The sequence below is a fragment of the Belonocnema kinseyi genome, chromosome 7, assembly GCF_010883055.1.
Source record: "Belonocnema kinseyi isolate 2016_QV_RU_SX_M_011 chromosome 7, B_treatae_v1, whole genome shotgun sequence".
Classification (NCBI taxonomy): domain Eukaryota; kingdom Metazoa; phylum Arthropoda; class Insecta; order Hymenoptera; family Cynipidae; genus Belonocnema; species Belonocnema kinseyi.
In genome coordinates this window covers 125,876,715-125,892,402 of record NC_046663.1, presented here as the reverse complement: position 1 = coordinate 125,892,402, position 15,688 = coordinate 125,876,715, and the positions used below count along the sequence as shown (strand labels likewise).

General features: G+C 33.9%; 1 protein-coding gene across 8 annotated transcripts in view; it reads left to right on the top strand.

Annotated features, from left to right (window-relative positions):
- LOC117177559 (SH3 and multiple ankyrin repeat domains protein 3) overlaps positions 1-15,688 on the top strand; it is a 542,967-nt gene that overhangs the window by 505,669 nt on the left and 21,610 nt on the right. For 7 of the 8 annotated variants that reach the window (XM_033368366.1, XM_033368371.1, XM_033368368.1 and 4 more), the window contains 2 exons: positions 6,814-7,007; positions 7,128-7,289. In XM_033368366.1, the coding sequence (XP_033224257.1) occupies positions 6,814-7,007; positions 7,128-7,289 (356 nt within the window). The remainder of the gene's footprint in view (positions 1-6,813; positions 7,008-7,127; positions 7,290-15,688) is intronic. The other variant, XM_033368369.1, reaches the window with a different exon arrangement.

Sequence of the window (15,688 nt, the reverse complement as noted above, 5' to 3'; positions counted from 1 at the left end):
TTTGTCATAAGGACAACCGGAGGATTTCGCCGGGAGCGGGTGATAATCTGGAAAATTGCATCCGCTCCCAGCGAAATCGCGGTACAATTTGCGGTACATTGCCTATTATGTCAGCTCTACTGCAAATACCTATATAGGTGCCTGTAAAGGTCACTGATAGGATTCTACATAAGAATCCTATAAGTGACCTATATAGGATCCTATAAGTGACCTATATAGGATCCTATATGATTCTATGGTAAGGCTATGAGTTCCGTTTTCATACGTTAGAATCCATATAAGAACCTATACAGGTTCCTACTACTAGGCAATCGCATAGTCAAAATTAACTGCTGCGCAGCTGTATCTGCTATAGAAAACTACTGTGCAACACTTCCGGTTCATCATCTGTCCTATATAGGTGACTACTAGGATTCTATATTGTATCCTATGCAGGAAGCTGTTTCATTTCCTATAGGTGGCTCCTATACTGACATATACAGGTGACCCTATATAGGATCCTATATAGGTCACTTATAGGATCCTTATACAGTATCCTATTAGTGACCTATATAGGTATTTGCAATAGGGAGGGGCACTCCGCAGATTGACCAAGGACTTTTCGGGCAAAGTCCGAAGTAAAGAAGACTTTCGTACATTGCACTCCGGGCGTTCGAAACTTAAAATGGATACAAGTGTCAAAAAATATAGGTTATGTTATGTAGTAATTACAAATAATGAAAGTCTTTAATTAATAATGAAGTGAGACATGTGGACTGAGAAGTAAACGTCAATTTTTGTCTGTGCCAATAATATTATGGAATGGCTGCTGAGTGACAAATACTAAAAATAGTAATAATATTCTCCGCTTCATATGGGCGAAAAGTGAATTGTGTTTAACGCTTATTTGCGGCATAAAAAAGGTATTTTATGAATAGACAGGACATGTTTTAAATGAATGTGAATAAAATATTACATGCGACAATTTTAAATTTACATTACCTAAATTCACTTACAGCAACCACGGCAAAAAGGTGAATCTGAACATAACCTCGAAAGAACGACATACCGGCCCGGCCTCTTTATTATACTTTGGATTGATTATTCTTCACCAAAGAAATGCTTTGCGGTTCTGTATATTTATTACTGACAGTGTCGGCAGTAATAATTCAAACAATAATTACTTATTAATGATTTAACAATAATTACTACTTAATAATTTCAATAAGTAACACATTATTTCTGAATGTAATAATTGATTTCCATTGTTTTGTTTTTTTCATATATCGCTCCTAGACGAAATATACATCAGAAAATGCAGACGGAATTGGTGAATTTCAGCCAGTGCATTTCTATCAACATTACTGAAAAATAATAGAAGTGGATCAGGAATAAATCTATAAACGAAGTTTCAGGCCGAAATTTTTATTACAATTTTTTCAGACATTTTTCTATTTTTTATATTGCTATCTCTGGATCTGATTTACAAATTGGCATTTGATCAGACCCAAAATGTAATTTTAAGTAATTTTGACGGTATAGTTGTATCAAAAAAAAAAGCTTGAAGCAATTTAACTTGCCCGAATTTTAATTAATAAAGTCTTTAGAGAGTGTTTTTATTTTAGAAAATATTTTCTCTGGACGTCATTTCAAAATCTTGTTTGATCAACCGTTAGTAAATATAGGACAACATCCAATTGAAAATACAACATCCTAACCAAAATTTACGTAATTGTTGTCTTCATTTCTATCAGCATAATTTAAACTTAAGCGAACCCTCAAACAAACACACTAAAATAACATTTCGAGTATCTTTGAATTACACTCAAAGATTTTCATTTTTTTATAAGATACCAATATTTCTGACTTAAGAATTAATTTCAGGGGCGGATTAATCCCCAGTCTTGAGATAAGGTCCACAGATAACGATTTTTCAGTAATGTTGATTTAAATGCACCAGCTGAAATGCACCAATTCCATCTACATTTCCTGATGTGTATTTTTTTATGTTGTCAAAATCTGAAATTTCGATTTTTCAAGAAAATTAAAAAAGTTGTTATGATATTCTTGTAGAACATTTAAAAATAAATACAGTCGACGCTATTTACCTTGTCGCGGATGGGACCGTAGGGGAGTAATTTTCCTGGAAATGATGCTCCCCCACTCTCGAGTCTAATCTTGATGCGTGACACTTGATGCGAATTGTTTCGCTCGCTACTTACGTTACCGTGCGCGGATCAGTGTTTACAAACAGTGAAAGTTCGATTTTCAGAATACCTACTGTGGAAGTAATTATCTCAAATTTGGTTCCAAAAAATGGAGAGCACATCGTTTTCTCGCAGAATAAACTGAAAAATAGGTTAGTATTTACGAATTATTGATAAACCATTGATTAAATTTGCCATACTTGAGATTATCTCATGTGACAAGGAAATTATCATAAGACATAAATATTATGATTTCGAAATTCTTCTATAAACCTCATTAGAAAACATATAATGACTCTTTGCACTTTAAAATTGCCTTAAAAGACCGAGACCATTGACGGCGACGTAAATAGCGAGCGGAACAATTCTCGGATGCCGAGCTGTCGAGGTCGTGGTGTAAAAATAATATCTGCAGAATTTTTCAGACATTTGAAAACCATCGTCCTTTAAATATCGAGATATAGAACACACAGCAGGCGTGAAATTTACTAACAAATTTTTTCAGAAAAAATGTGCAACAAATAATCAAATAACTACATTACCGGCGCTTACTTTTTACAAACTATTGTCTATTCTCTTATTGGCAAAGATTCTTTATTTTTAGATATTCAGTTAGTGTATTCTGAGAGATTCAATGTTAAAAATTAATTTCATTATTGTCACAATTATTATATTATTATTGTTTAATTAATCAAATTAATTAATTATTATGTAATGTAGATAATAATTTATGTTTTGCTTCTCGATATTTAAAGGACGATGGTTTTTAAATGTCTGCAAAAATCTGTAGATATTGTTATTTTCAATAAGAAATTTATGCGATTAATATTATTGTTCTATAAAGTCAAAATAGGCTGCACAATACTTACCTTATTTATACGATTCTATGTAAAGGGCCATTTTCATATGTGTTTTGCACGTTACAGCATAACAAGATATGTAAATATTTCAATAAATCATTTCTTTTTTAATTGAAAAATTATTATCAATTATTATCAGTGAGGCATCCTTTTATCACTTTCCACAGTTTTCCTATTCTGCGAACAAGTAAGACATGCCAATAAACAATTACAAAAATAAAAAACACAATTCGCATTTTTATTTAGATTTCAAATTCCTGCCAAGAGGACTGCAAGTTTACCGACAGTGCACATGCTTGGCACTACGATCGAATACGGATGAGTAATCAGCGCCAAACAGGTGTCATTTGGCTTCGTGCTCCATTCATGTAGTTTGCTTAACCACTTTACTCTCATTTTGTAGAAGTTTCTCGATTTGTTTCGAAAAAGTAGACAGCAAGCGCATACCCCACAACCGTGAAACCCCATTCGGTGTTGGGGAAATCTTCAGAGTGAATTTTTAAACCCGAATTATCATCCACCACTGGTGAGTTTTGAGTGTCTGATAGATTTCGCAATTTTTGTACGCCCTATTCCAACAGCCTTAAGGGCATGTGATACTTACAGTTTCCCCGGCTTCTTTTCCACAAAAATGAAAATTTTTAAAAACTGAATTCGGAGATGCTATAAAATATCACAACGGACGTCCCCGGACTCTTTTTTGAGGGATAATAACGAAAAAATGTATTGTGCTAAATAAAAATTGTATGCATGTGCATTATTTTGAGGTAACGTCGTTTTTCATCTCTGCCTTTTCGATAATCTGAAAATTATTTAAGAAATAAACTTTTTTGATTGCCTGCAAACAAGGTTAGTTCCGGGAGATTAGGTACTATCTTTATTTGTAAGTCCAAAGTTTTCGGCCAAAAATATTGTGTAGTTTGAAAGTAACGCTCGGGTGAATTGTGACTGAAAATATCGATACTAAATCCTAAGCGCTATGCAAATTAATCACATTTTGCTAAATTGAAACTTTTTCAAATTAACCTACAAAAAAGTGTGTGGGGACGTCCGTTAGCATGTTCGCTATCATTTCTCAAAATTTTAAGACAAAATATTTATTATTCTAGAAAAAAAGCCGGAGGAACCTAAAACTGGTAAAATGGACAATTTTCTAAGTATCACATGCCCTTAATTCAGATATCCAACGTTGTTTTATGTTTAAAATTGAAATGAGTATAAGGTATCTCGTAAATGGAATGAGATATGGCGAAACAGGCAACATTTTTTAATTCAATTCCAAAATAGTATATAAGTTTATAACTTATAATTATAAGGGTGGCGTCCCATGATCCCAGAATTGGGTTGCGTTTTGCGTAATGCGTCAATTCACTAGACATTTCAGCCAATAATATTCTCCTAGTTATTCAGAGAAACGCTGTGATTGGCTGAAATGTCTAGTGATTTGACGCATTACACAAAACGCAACGCAATTCTGCAATCATGGGACGTCACCCTAAAACGGGAATAATGAGAAAATTCATCAATTAAAAAAAAGTGTTTAAAATTTGAAGAAAATTTTAAAAAGGTAGTCGGGTTGATAACGGCGAACTACTGTAAAGAAATATGCCCGTCCGGTGCGTGACGAATATCATGGAACCATTATATGACCGTCGCATAACTCTTAAAAGGACCCAAATCTCTCAGACTGTCTCGAGAGACGAAATCCTTCAAATTGAGCCTGAAGGTAGCCTGAAACGGGCCAGGCCTTTTCGCCAGAGGATATTTTGAGATTTTGTCTTGGTAGCGTGAGATAAAGAATGGTGTAAAAAGTGTCAGTAATTTAAAAATAGTGTCATACTATTTTTCAAGTATTAAAATTATGTGTGGCCTGAAATCAAAAAGTGTGCAAGGAAAATTTATTTTTAACCAAAATTTCCCGTTTTCTAACCTTATATTTGAAAGACCTCCATTATTTTCTCACCTTTTAATTGGAATCTAGCGATAAAATAACATAAAAATGCAATTGAAAATATTTCTATAATATAAAAATAACCATTTGTATTACATAGTTACAATACTTCATACTTTGGGGTTATTTTTTTGTTGTTACATTTTTTATTTTACTATTCAATAATTTTACTTACGCACGGTCCTGTGTGTTTCATCAAATTTCACTTAACGAAAATGCTTTCGACCAATCAGTTTTATCTAGAAAGAGCTGTACAGCCCTGGCGGACCGAAGGAACTGAATGAAGCATCTACAAAGTACCCGTAAAAACCCCATCGGGTCCCCATTCGGTTCCTTTTTAAAAAACTAAAAAAAAAACAGCAAAATCAAGTTTTAAATTTTTGAAATTCGGATTCTACGTTAAAATTCCCCATAGAAGGTCACGGAATAATCGCAATAGTTTGTTTTGCAACGGTAAAAAGTTTTTAAAAATATAAGACGTATCACGCCTGTTGACTGCTACACTTCAAACGCATCGCCCGTAAGTAGTAGTCAACAGGCGATATACGTCTTATATTTTTTAAAACATTTTACCGCTGCAAAAAAAAAACTATTGCGATTATTCCGTGATCTTCTATAGGGAATTTTAACGTAGAATCCGAATTTCAACCATTTAAAAGTTGATTTTGCTGTTTTTTTCGAGTTTTTTAAAAGGGAACCGAATGGGGACCCAATGGGGTCTTTACGGGTACTTTGTAGAGGCTCCATTCGGTTCCTTCGGTCCGTCAGGGAAGTCTACATTTCACATGATTTTTCTCTCTCTAGAGCCTTTTTTCGTTCTCCCCACAACGTTATCGGTCCAATTCTATATGTAGATGTGTATAACACTATTTATTATTCAATAATGTATAACGTGTCAAAAGGTTAAAGTGATTTTTAAAGGAAATCTGTATTTTCAGCACAGTAGTTACTATCGATCAATATAGATGTCACTCCACAATCTGTGGAAATAGAAATAAAAACTATCGAAAAAGTTAACTCTTCAAATAACAGAAAATAATTAACCTAATTTTTGACAAGATAAAAAATCTTTATTTTCTTTTTAATTTAAAAATCATATTTTTCTGAAAAAAAAGATTCTCTAACAATCGCTCCACTGGGAATCGAACCACAGAACTTCCGATTGCCGATCGAGTACTTTCCCAATTAAGCTATTAGATCGAAAGAAAGATCCTTTTTCAGAAATACTATAGATGCTATCTCAAGCTAAATGTTACATTTATGATATGAGTAATTTTTAAAGAAAATCTGTATAACCAGCCGAAGAGTTACTATCGATCAGTATAGAGTATAGCTTAATGGGGAAAACACGTGACCGGCAATCGGAAGTTCTGTGGTTCGATTCCTAGTGGAGTGATTGTTAGAGGATCTTTTTTATGAAAAATATAATTTTAAAAGTCCAAAGTGGATCTTTTAAAGTGTACCGTTTGAACCTAGCACCTAGTTATAAAGTACAAACATGGCGTCCTCCAGTTATTATACCTAATACGTGTCAAATGGATAGACTATTCCAAAACCTGATACGCACCTTCCATACATTCTCTTGAAATCTTATTAATCTTTTTAAACCTTTTGAAGTTATTAAAATACTGTGAAATTTGTTGAAATACTGAATGACCTGTCGAATATTTAGAAACGCACTGAAATGCCGCTGAAATTAATTAAAATCTTTGAAAACTTGTTGAAATCTGTGATATATTGTAATCGGGTGTACGCCCGTCGAGTGGACAGCCCCTTAGATTGTTGGCAAAGTAAATGTGCATTCCACTTTTTTCAGAGGGCGGGGATGAAAAAGAGGATCGAGATGATGTTACATCCTCCGGGGCAAAATCAAGTAGCGTCGAATCGATTCATCTGCAGCAGCAACCATCTACGGGTCCGAATACTGGCCAAAACACTCCTGTGCAACCGAGAACAGCTAGTATACGATCCAGGCCAACTTCCAGTCGTATCACTGCTGCAGAACTCGAGGTAAGTTCATCATTCAAAAATTTGTCACGGAGCACGATGGTCTCGACAAAATGCTCGTTTTTTGCCCTGCATGAACTGCACGATGATGGAAGCTTCAGCATCGTCATTCCTTTATTACAGGAACTCTTTCAGCGTCAACAGGGTAATCCTAGTGGACAGTACAGTTCGTCTATGATGAGCTCTCACTTTCAGACCAGCCAGTCCACCAAGTCTCAACCATCTTTAGCTTCGAAGGGCGGCAGAGTTTATGCGAGCGTCGCGGAAATGAAACGCAAAGGAAAAGTAAGACTCAGTGCTTCTTGGAAACTGATTCACAAAATTCATACTCATGAGATTTAGTGAACTATATCCATGGAGGTAGCATACTTATCTATTCATAGAATCAAGGAAGCACCCAAGATTTGTTTTCATATCCTGAGACCGATCGACGCGTATTCGTGCACAACGACTTTAAGGAAACTTAACTTCTTCAAGGAAGGAAAACGTGTCAATCGATTTCGAAGCATGTTATTTAATAATGGTGGTTGTTTGCACGTTTGTTATAGTTAACGCGCAACTTTTTACAAGCGTTCAACAAAATTAGATCCTGGCATGGGGGGCGGGACGACAAGGACTTGTTTTATTAATTCAACGAAAATGCATAGTTTCTTTCTAGTGCATATAATCATTGCATGAATCCAGGTGACTAGAGTTTGCTTACGCGATAAAAGTATTTGACTTCTCGGCTTTAGTATCACGCTTTCAAGTGACAGAATTTTCAAATCCTTCTAAACGATTCGATGGTCTGCATTCCTCAAAATTCCTTTTTAAACCAAATTGATTAATAAGAGATCCTGTCTGGTTGAAGTTTTTTATAATCGACTCTCTCTATCATTTTAACAAGTATTGGCTTCAGTCATCCAAATAAGGCACTCTATTTCTCAAAGCTTTCTGTCGTTATCTGTTAACATGGGCTCAAACGTTATTCTCACGTTTTCTGTGATTGTATTTAGCTTTTCTATCAACCTTTAATTCTCAACCAAAAATATGACTTATCACTAGGATTAGCTGAGATTGTGTGGATTGAGACCCATTTTCCTTACCCCTTCCTCTACTAATTGAAAAACTCCTCACCTGGAAGAAAGTATTGTGCTAGTCCTGCTTATCATAATGAACTCTCGATCAGTCTAAGGATTCTAAACAAAACTTCCTAAAAAACATGGTCGAACTTATCCTATCCAATAGATAAATTCTATAATCTTTATGTGACTATTATGCTTTAATAAACGACCAATGACAAGTGAAACTTTCTTCATGTAACTGTTATGCTTTAATAAACGACCAATGACAAGTTAAACGTTCTTCATTAACAAAAATATGATCCTACATCAACCCATAGATCCGGTTATACATAAGGTCGTAAAATCGAAAGAATGCTCAGCGTCTTATTTAAGGTCGGATATACAGTCTGATTTTAAAATCAGAGGGAATAATGGCAGTCAGATAAGGGCGTTTTTTTAAAGTTGGCCACTTTAGATAATGTAGTTTCTGAGAAAAAAAGTTGTTCGAACTGACTGAATTTTTTTATCTTAGAGTGCTAACTATCAGGTAACGGAAAATAAGCGTGGCCCCGAAAAAAAATCATAAATTAATATTAAAAAATTATAACAATGTTGAGAATGGCTCACATATTCTGAGCGTAGTGAAATCGTGCAAACTAATTAGTTCTCAGTCGATTTACATAAAATTCAATAAAAATTTAATAAAATAGAATGGTGTATCACTTTGTCATTCACTTTCTGTTGCTTTTCTGGAAATTATCAAGAAAAAAATAGGATGTACCATGATTTATTGGAATAAACATCAACTGATCTCAATATCAGCCTTTCCCTTCCGTTATTGGATGAGTCAAAATAACTCTTTTAATCCCGTTAGAACTTTCGCTACACACTCGCGTCAGAACGATTTTTTTCAATCATAATTACTTATCCACTGCGCCGTCGTGTATTTGAAGTCCGTTGAATGCTAGCGCTCCACGCTCCGTCACCGACGTACTACTAGCCTCGAAACTTCAGACTGGGACCGACGAGACATCTCACACACGACAAATGTAATGATATTTCATGTTTTGCGTATAAAAAATAACCTTATAAATTTATTAAAAATCAGTACTTGTACATTTTTGCTCGCTGAACCCAAATCTGACCTTATTTTTGAATATTTCTCAAGTAATTGAGGAGTTTTAATCAGGTTCTACAGGACATATAATTAAGGTACGCGTGTCTAAGAACACAGTTTAACTAATTTATTGAAAAGCCAAATTGACTATTTAAATCTCTACGGGTGAAATTGATTGAAAAACTATCTGAGTAGCAAATGTTACCCAAATTTACATTGATATTAATATTTTTTCTTATATGAAAACCAACAGGACATTTTTAATGGTTTTTTATTTTTAGCTACAATTAGAAATAATTAAGATTCATCAAAGTGAGGGAGGTTTTTCGTCATGTTGAGCTCCTATTATGAGAAGTTTTTACATTGTCCATTTTTTCTTTATTATTGATTGCAGAGCTTGGACACAAAATGGCCAACTTTATGAGAATCACCCATAATTGTAATTACGATCATTGCAGTTTGTAACGCTATTTAAACAGTAAAAATTGAATAGATTTTGTATCAGAAATAAAAAAATTGCGAAAAGAATATAAAACTTTAAATAATGTTTTTGACTTCAAAATCAACGTAAATTAAGCTTGTCATCATTTACCGCATTTCATCGTCTCGTTGATTTCGAAGCCCGAAATATTATTTTGTTTTGGATTTTTTACGAGATATTTTCAATTTGTTAAAAAAAACTACTTTAGTATTTTCAGATATCTATTACTTTTTGAATATCGTTATAAAATGGAATTGCACTTGTCAATCTAAAATCATGTTTCAGTTTTATGACTCTAAGTACGACCGAATTTACGATTTGATTTACGGCCTGATTTAGGGTCGGAATTAGGATTACATTTTTCTAATAACGATGCTTCAAAAATTAAATAAAAGGCTTGCGAAAAGTATATATTTCACAACTCTAGTCAATATTGTCAGTTTTGCAATTTTTGAATTTCATACTGTTTTTTAATATTTTTATTTACGGTTGAAACTTTAATATTTTTAACGATTGAAAATCTAGTAAGTGATTTTTTATTGTGTTTTAAACGAGCATTCTACTGTTCTTAATTTCCAATAAAATGTTTCTTTTAATTTATTATACAAGCCAGTGCATTTATAAAATAAGCAAATGTTTCACATTTCGATTCTACGTAAAATCTACACAGAAGTATTTAGAAATAATCTTATTTAGAATTAATAAACAATCTTGCGAAATAGTATTTTCATTTTTCAAGCATTCACTAGTAATATTTCCAAATGATTTTAATACGTTTCCCCTCGTCTTTTTATGGATTCGAAATTGAATAATTTCAAATGTAATGGTATAGAATGAAACATACAAATTGGAAGCCGGCAAGTTTTTAAACCTTCAAAATTGTAACAAATATGACATTTTATCTATTCAAACAAAGATGAATTACCTATGATTTAACATATCTATAAAAGTTTGTAAGTGGAAATGTTCAAAATGGGACAGTGACAAGTTAGAGAGGCTTCAAATTAAAATTTTTTATTTCAATCTGTAAAATTATTTGAATTTGAATCAAATTATTAAAGGACGTAAATATTTCTTTTTATGTTTTTTTAACTAAAGCCTGCATCAGTATAGAAATGACAGTGCATTAATATTTTTGTCATACATTTTTTAAATTTCAGTAGGAAAATCTTCTCAGTCACTCTAAATATCAGTAACATGTTATCGTATAAAATTCTGCAATTTTTATTGAGTTCGATTTGAAATTGTTTTTGAGTTTTTAAACTTCAGTTTATAACATTCTCGTGTATGAAATCAGTTTAGCTTACAGTTTGTAGTTTTAAAGTAGTTTACATAAAAAAATTTTCATTTTGTAAGTCTTAATTTCTAAACATTTATTTTATTAAAGAACCCGAATTTCGATCAAAAGTGTGAATGGACACTAAGTCCAAAAATAGACATTTTTTGAGCTACCGAGGGTTAAACATCGAACTATTGTAACAAACTACGGCCAATATCTTGAAAACTGCAAGCAACAAAAATGTTCCCTATGAAAGTTATTGCGCTCTAACGAGGAAATGCAAAGGAAGCCATGACCTTAAGACACAGGTCATTTTCAAGGTCATTCAAGGTAAACTTTTCATTTGTTGCTAATATGTAGCCAATAAATACAAGATATGGATAGGAAATCAATATATAGCCAATTAAGGCAAGATATGAGCATGACTAAAGTCAATATTTAGCCATTGAAGGAAGACATCAGCAGGACTTAGTCAATATCCGGCCAATGAAGGCAAGATATGAGCAGGATGTTGTCCATACCTACCCAATTAAGGCAAGAAATGAGAAAAAATTAGTCAATAATTAGCCAATGAAGGCATGGCATAAGCAAGAGTTAGTCAATGCCCTGCCAATAAAGGAAAGACAAGAGCAGGGCTTAGTCAATATCCACGCAATGAAAGCAAGACATGAGCAGGATGTTGTCAATACCTAGCTAATTGAAGGTAATAAATAAGCAGAATGATGTCACTATCTAGCCAATGAAGGTACGATACACAACTAGACGTTAATAACTTCTGATAACTGAATACCACTTGTTTGTAATCAATTTCCCGCAACATTTATGATCAGAATCAATTTTTTTAATGTATAGCGAATTCTTTCGAGCATCAAACTGGGATGTACAATAATATCCTTCTATAAGAGTAAGTTCTTCATCCTCAGCCATACCGTCGCCAATGTCATTGTCACCGTTCGGTATATAGGTAATCCAGATTAGATGCTTAGACGCGTTACGAAATCGAGAAAATCTCTGATTATTATGAATCTTGGTTGAGGTACTCGATTATCCCCTCATAGCATCTTGATGTGCAATTCCTCGTCATTATCTCTTTGCAGTTTGTCTTGCACGTCAGAAGGTGCGAGTTTAACTTGATAAACCCCAATTGTGAGTTTTTTTAAAGAATTTAAGAGTCAGGACTGGGAAACCTAATATTTGGTCCGCATCTAATTGAACTTATCATTGGGCGTTTCTTGTCTTAAGGTTTTCTGCCTCAATTAGCACTTGTGCGACATTCGATTCCTTAGATTTTTCATGCAATTCATTGGCCATTTCAGCATCAGCTCCTTCCATGAAAATTAAAGGATGGTATCTGTTAATGATAGCTTCAGCGTTAACGTTGTTAGATTATGCGGATGTTGTGGAAGAAGAGCTAGCATATCCACGTAATACCAAAACGCGCCAGAAGATTAGTTGCGTCCCGGTATCCCCTATCAACAATGACAATATCGTCTTCTTGGAACCATCTTTTCATTCTGCCAGTGTCACTTACGAATTAATGTTGTAATATAGCAAATACATTATTACACCTGTAAGAAAAGTATGACCCTTGGATGTCGAGAATGTAACCACCCTGTAGTTACTGCTCGTATTAGCGAAACCCATGATAAGCCTGGCATAAGAGAAAAAACAAAAGAATAGCAAAAACAAGTGTATCACACTGCCCAGCAGTGGCAAAAATGTGTACTCTAAAGGCAATCGCCAACGAGAAGAAACAAAACAATAAAAAAAAAGTATTGATGGTTCATACTTTTATTGGCTCTGTGCAAGTCTGATCGCGACATTTGTCGACTTGAAAGTGAAACAGTGACGGGCTCCGCAGGATGGATTACATTTGTTTAGTATAGGAGTTTGGAGAAAAAAACCTGTAAACAAAATAATATATTAGATTTTTCGTTATTTTGTATCAGACAGGATATATTTTTATCAGTCAAGGTGAAAGGCAGAAAGTTAGTATAGGTTTTGCTTTAAAAATGAGGTAATACTTTAGAATCACGGCTTTTCTCAATTTCATCATTTTATTTGAAATTTTTATTGAAACAATTTCAATTCGTAACTAAAAACAAGAATCACTAGTGAGAAGCGATAAAATTATTGTTTCTATATATTTTTTTGTTTCCAACGTCTGTTTTTGACTGGTTCGGTACTTAACCTTAAAACCACCCTACCGAAAAGAATCTTTGAGTATATACTAAAAATTCTTTACGTCAAAGAAGCTCAGAGAAATTCTCCGCAGGCACTCAGGTAGATATTTTTAAAGGTCCAGGCACCTCGTTTAAATGGTCTGAAGGCTTTAAAATATCCTTTCCGAAATTGAAATAAGAATACGATCATAAATAACAAGCAGAGAGGCTATCTCAATAGAGTAGCCGACACTCAAGGGTTCTTTGTTAAGCTTTAGGATTAAAATTTAGAAGTAGATTTTTTTTAATTTCATAGTTAACAGCCTAAAACATAATAATTCGGAATCTACAGGTTTCGATGACTTCAGATATCTAACTTTTTTTTTTTAATGCTTAAAATTGAAATTAAAAGAACGTTTCTCGTAAATGGATTGAGATACGCCAAAAAAGACGAAATTTTTGAATTCAACTAGAAAACTGTATATCAGTATATGAGTTATAATTATAAATAAGTATAATGAGAAAATTCTTCAATTAAAAAAAGTGTTAATAATTTAAAGAGAAATTTAATAAGGGAGAGCGGATTAGCCACGACCAACTACTGTAAATAACTCTGCCCGCCCGGTACGTGACGCATACAAAGGGAACATTATATTACCGTCGCACCACTCTTAAAAGGACCACTAAAAGGATCTTGAAAAGGACCCAAATCTCTCAAACTATCCGAGACTATTTTTACTCATAAGAGCAGTAACTTCAACGCTCTGCAACAGTCATTTTGTGTTTACAAAACACGGCACTTGGTCAAGCCCAGGCTGGGTCGACTCCCATGAGCGCGTGTGATCGCATATACTTTTGTAGTTATCCACCTCCTTGTAGATGGCTTTACAATAGAGGCAGAAGTGGGGGTAATATTTTCTTAAAATATCTTTGCGCCGCCATTCTAGTGGTTGTTGAGGTTATGTTTTCATCAACAAACGTCAAATTTTGCTCAGTTTATAAATGTTGTGTCTCGTCGTATGAGGTGAAATCAGGAAATTGAAGAATAAACAAAGTTAAAGTAAATTGATATGTTCGTGCTGTGCCAGGATGTCACTGATTTCATTTCTTTATTATAATGCAAATAAATGAAATTTTGAAAAAAAAGTTACATTTTATGTGTCATGTAATTCTTCGTTGATTAGAAAATTAATGCAGAATTGTACAAATTAATGCTTTACAATGATGCAGGAAACACTATTTATACGTTTTTCGACTGAAATTTGTATAATTTTAAATTAATTCGTTTATTTTCTCTGATTTTAATTCATACAATACACTCAAATAATATACACATATACGTGCACGAACGCATAGATACGCTTTAGTTTACCACCTGGTTGTAGATTGCGCTAGTGTCGCTACAAGTGGTCAAACCAACCCATGAGAGTCGCCACAGCCTGGTCAAACCTGTATTAATAGTTGCACCAAATGGTTACATTCTCGAAATCCAAGGGCCATATACTTCTGACAATCGTAAGAATGTTGCTGCTATATTACAACATGAATTCGTAAGAGACGCTGACGGAATTAACATATGGTTCTAAGAATACGATGTTGCTCATGTCGTCCTTCAGTGGCTAAATATTGACTTAAGTCATGCGCGTATATTTCCTTCAATGACTACATATTGATTTCCTGTCCATATCGACGGATGAGTGGAAGAACGTAGTGTCTGATTTTTGTTTCAAGAGACGTCGTATCTCGCCACGTTTCAAAAAACGTCGTATCTCGTTCGCTGTTCAGAAGACGTCGCATCTCGTTCGCAGTTTAAGAAACGTATCTCACAAATTTATAATTTTTCAGACTGTATCAAATTACCAATAAAATGACACAATATAATTTATTTAAAAAAATAACTTACAAAATATTTGTAAATAATTTTTAATTAATTATGCTGCTGACATTGAAGAATATCTGCCAAAATGAGATACAAAATATATTTCTGAAAACCCTACGGCTATAACTTTACATAGTGGCCGATTACGGAGTCCAGCTAGACGTTCACGCTATATTTTTCTCTTTTTAAAGTAACTAGTATGCATCCAAGTGTCTAGGTTGGTCGACTACGGAGCCCAGTTGGTGCACTATATATTTTTTTCTATTTTAAGTACCTGTTGTGTAATTGAAACATTATTTACTCATATTTAACTGAATATAATGTAGAAAATAAATTAAGAAACTGATTATCCAATACAAAAAGAGAGGTTGTTCACCAAAAAAACTGTTATGAATTTTTCGAGGCTCTCGTTTAGAATACAGTTTTTCGAACAAACAAGTTACTAATCTTAACTATGATACGACTCCTCGTAAACACTGGGCGATGTACGACGTCTTCTGAACAGTGAATGAGATACAACGCTTTTTGGACCGCGAGAAAGGCATGGCGTCTCTTCAGCGGTCAACGAGATACGACGTCTTTTTAATTGTGAACGAAATACTACGTCGGTTCAATCACAAGCTAGATACAGTCTGTCAAGTTAAAGCGTGGGTGGCTTTACTCGCAGTCGGTAAGGTGTATCGACATGATTTTGGTGTCAAAATATTAAGAAGAGCTCCCTCT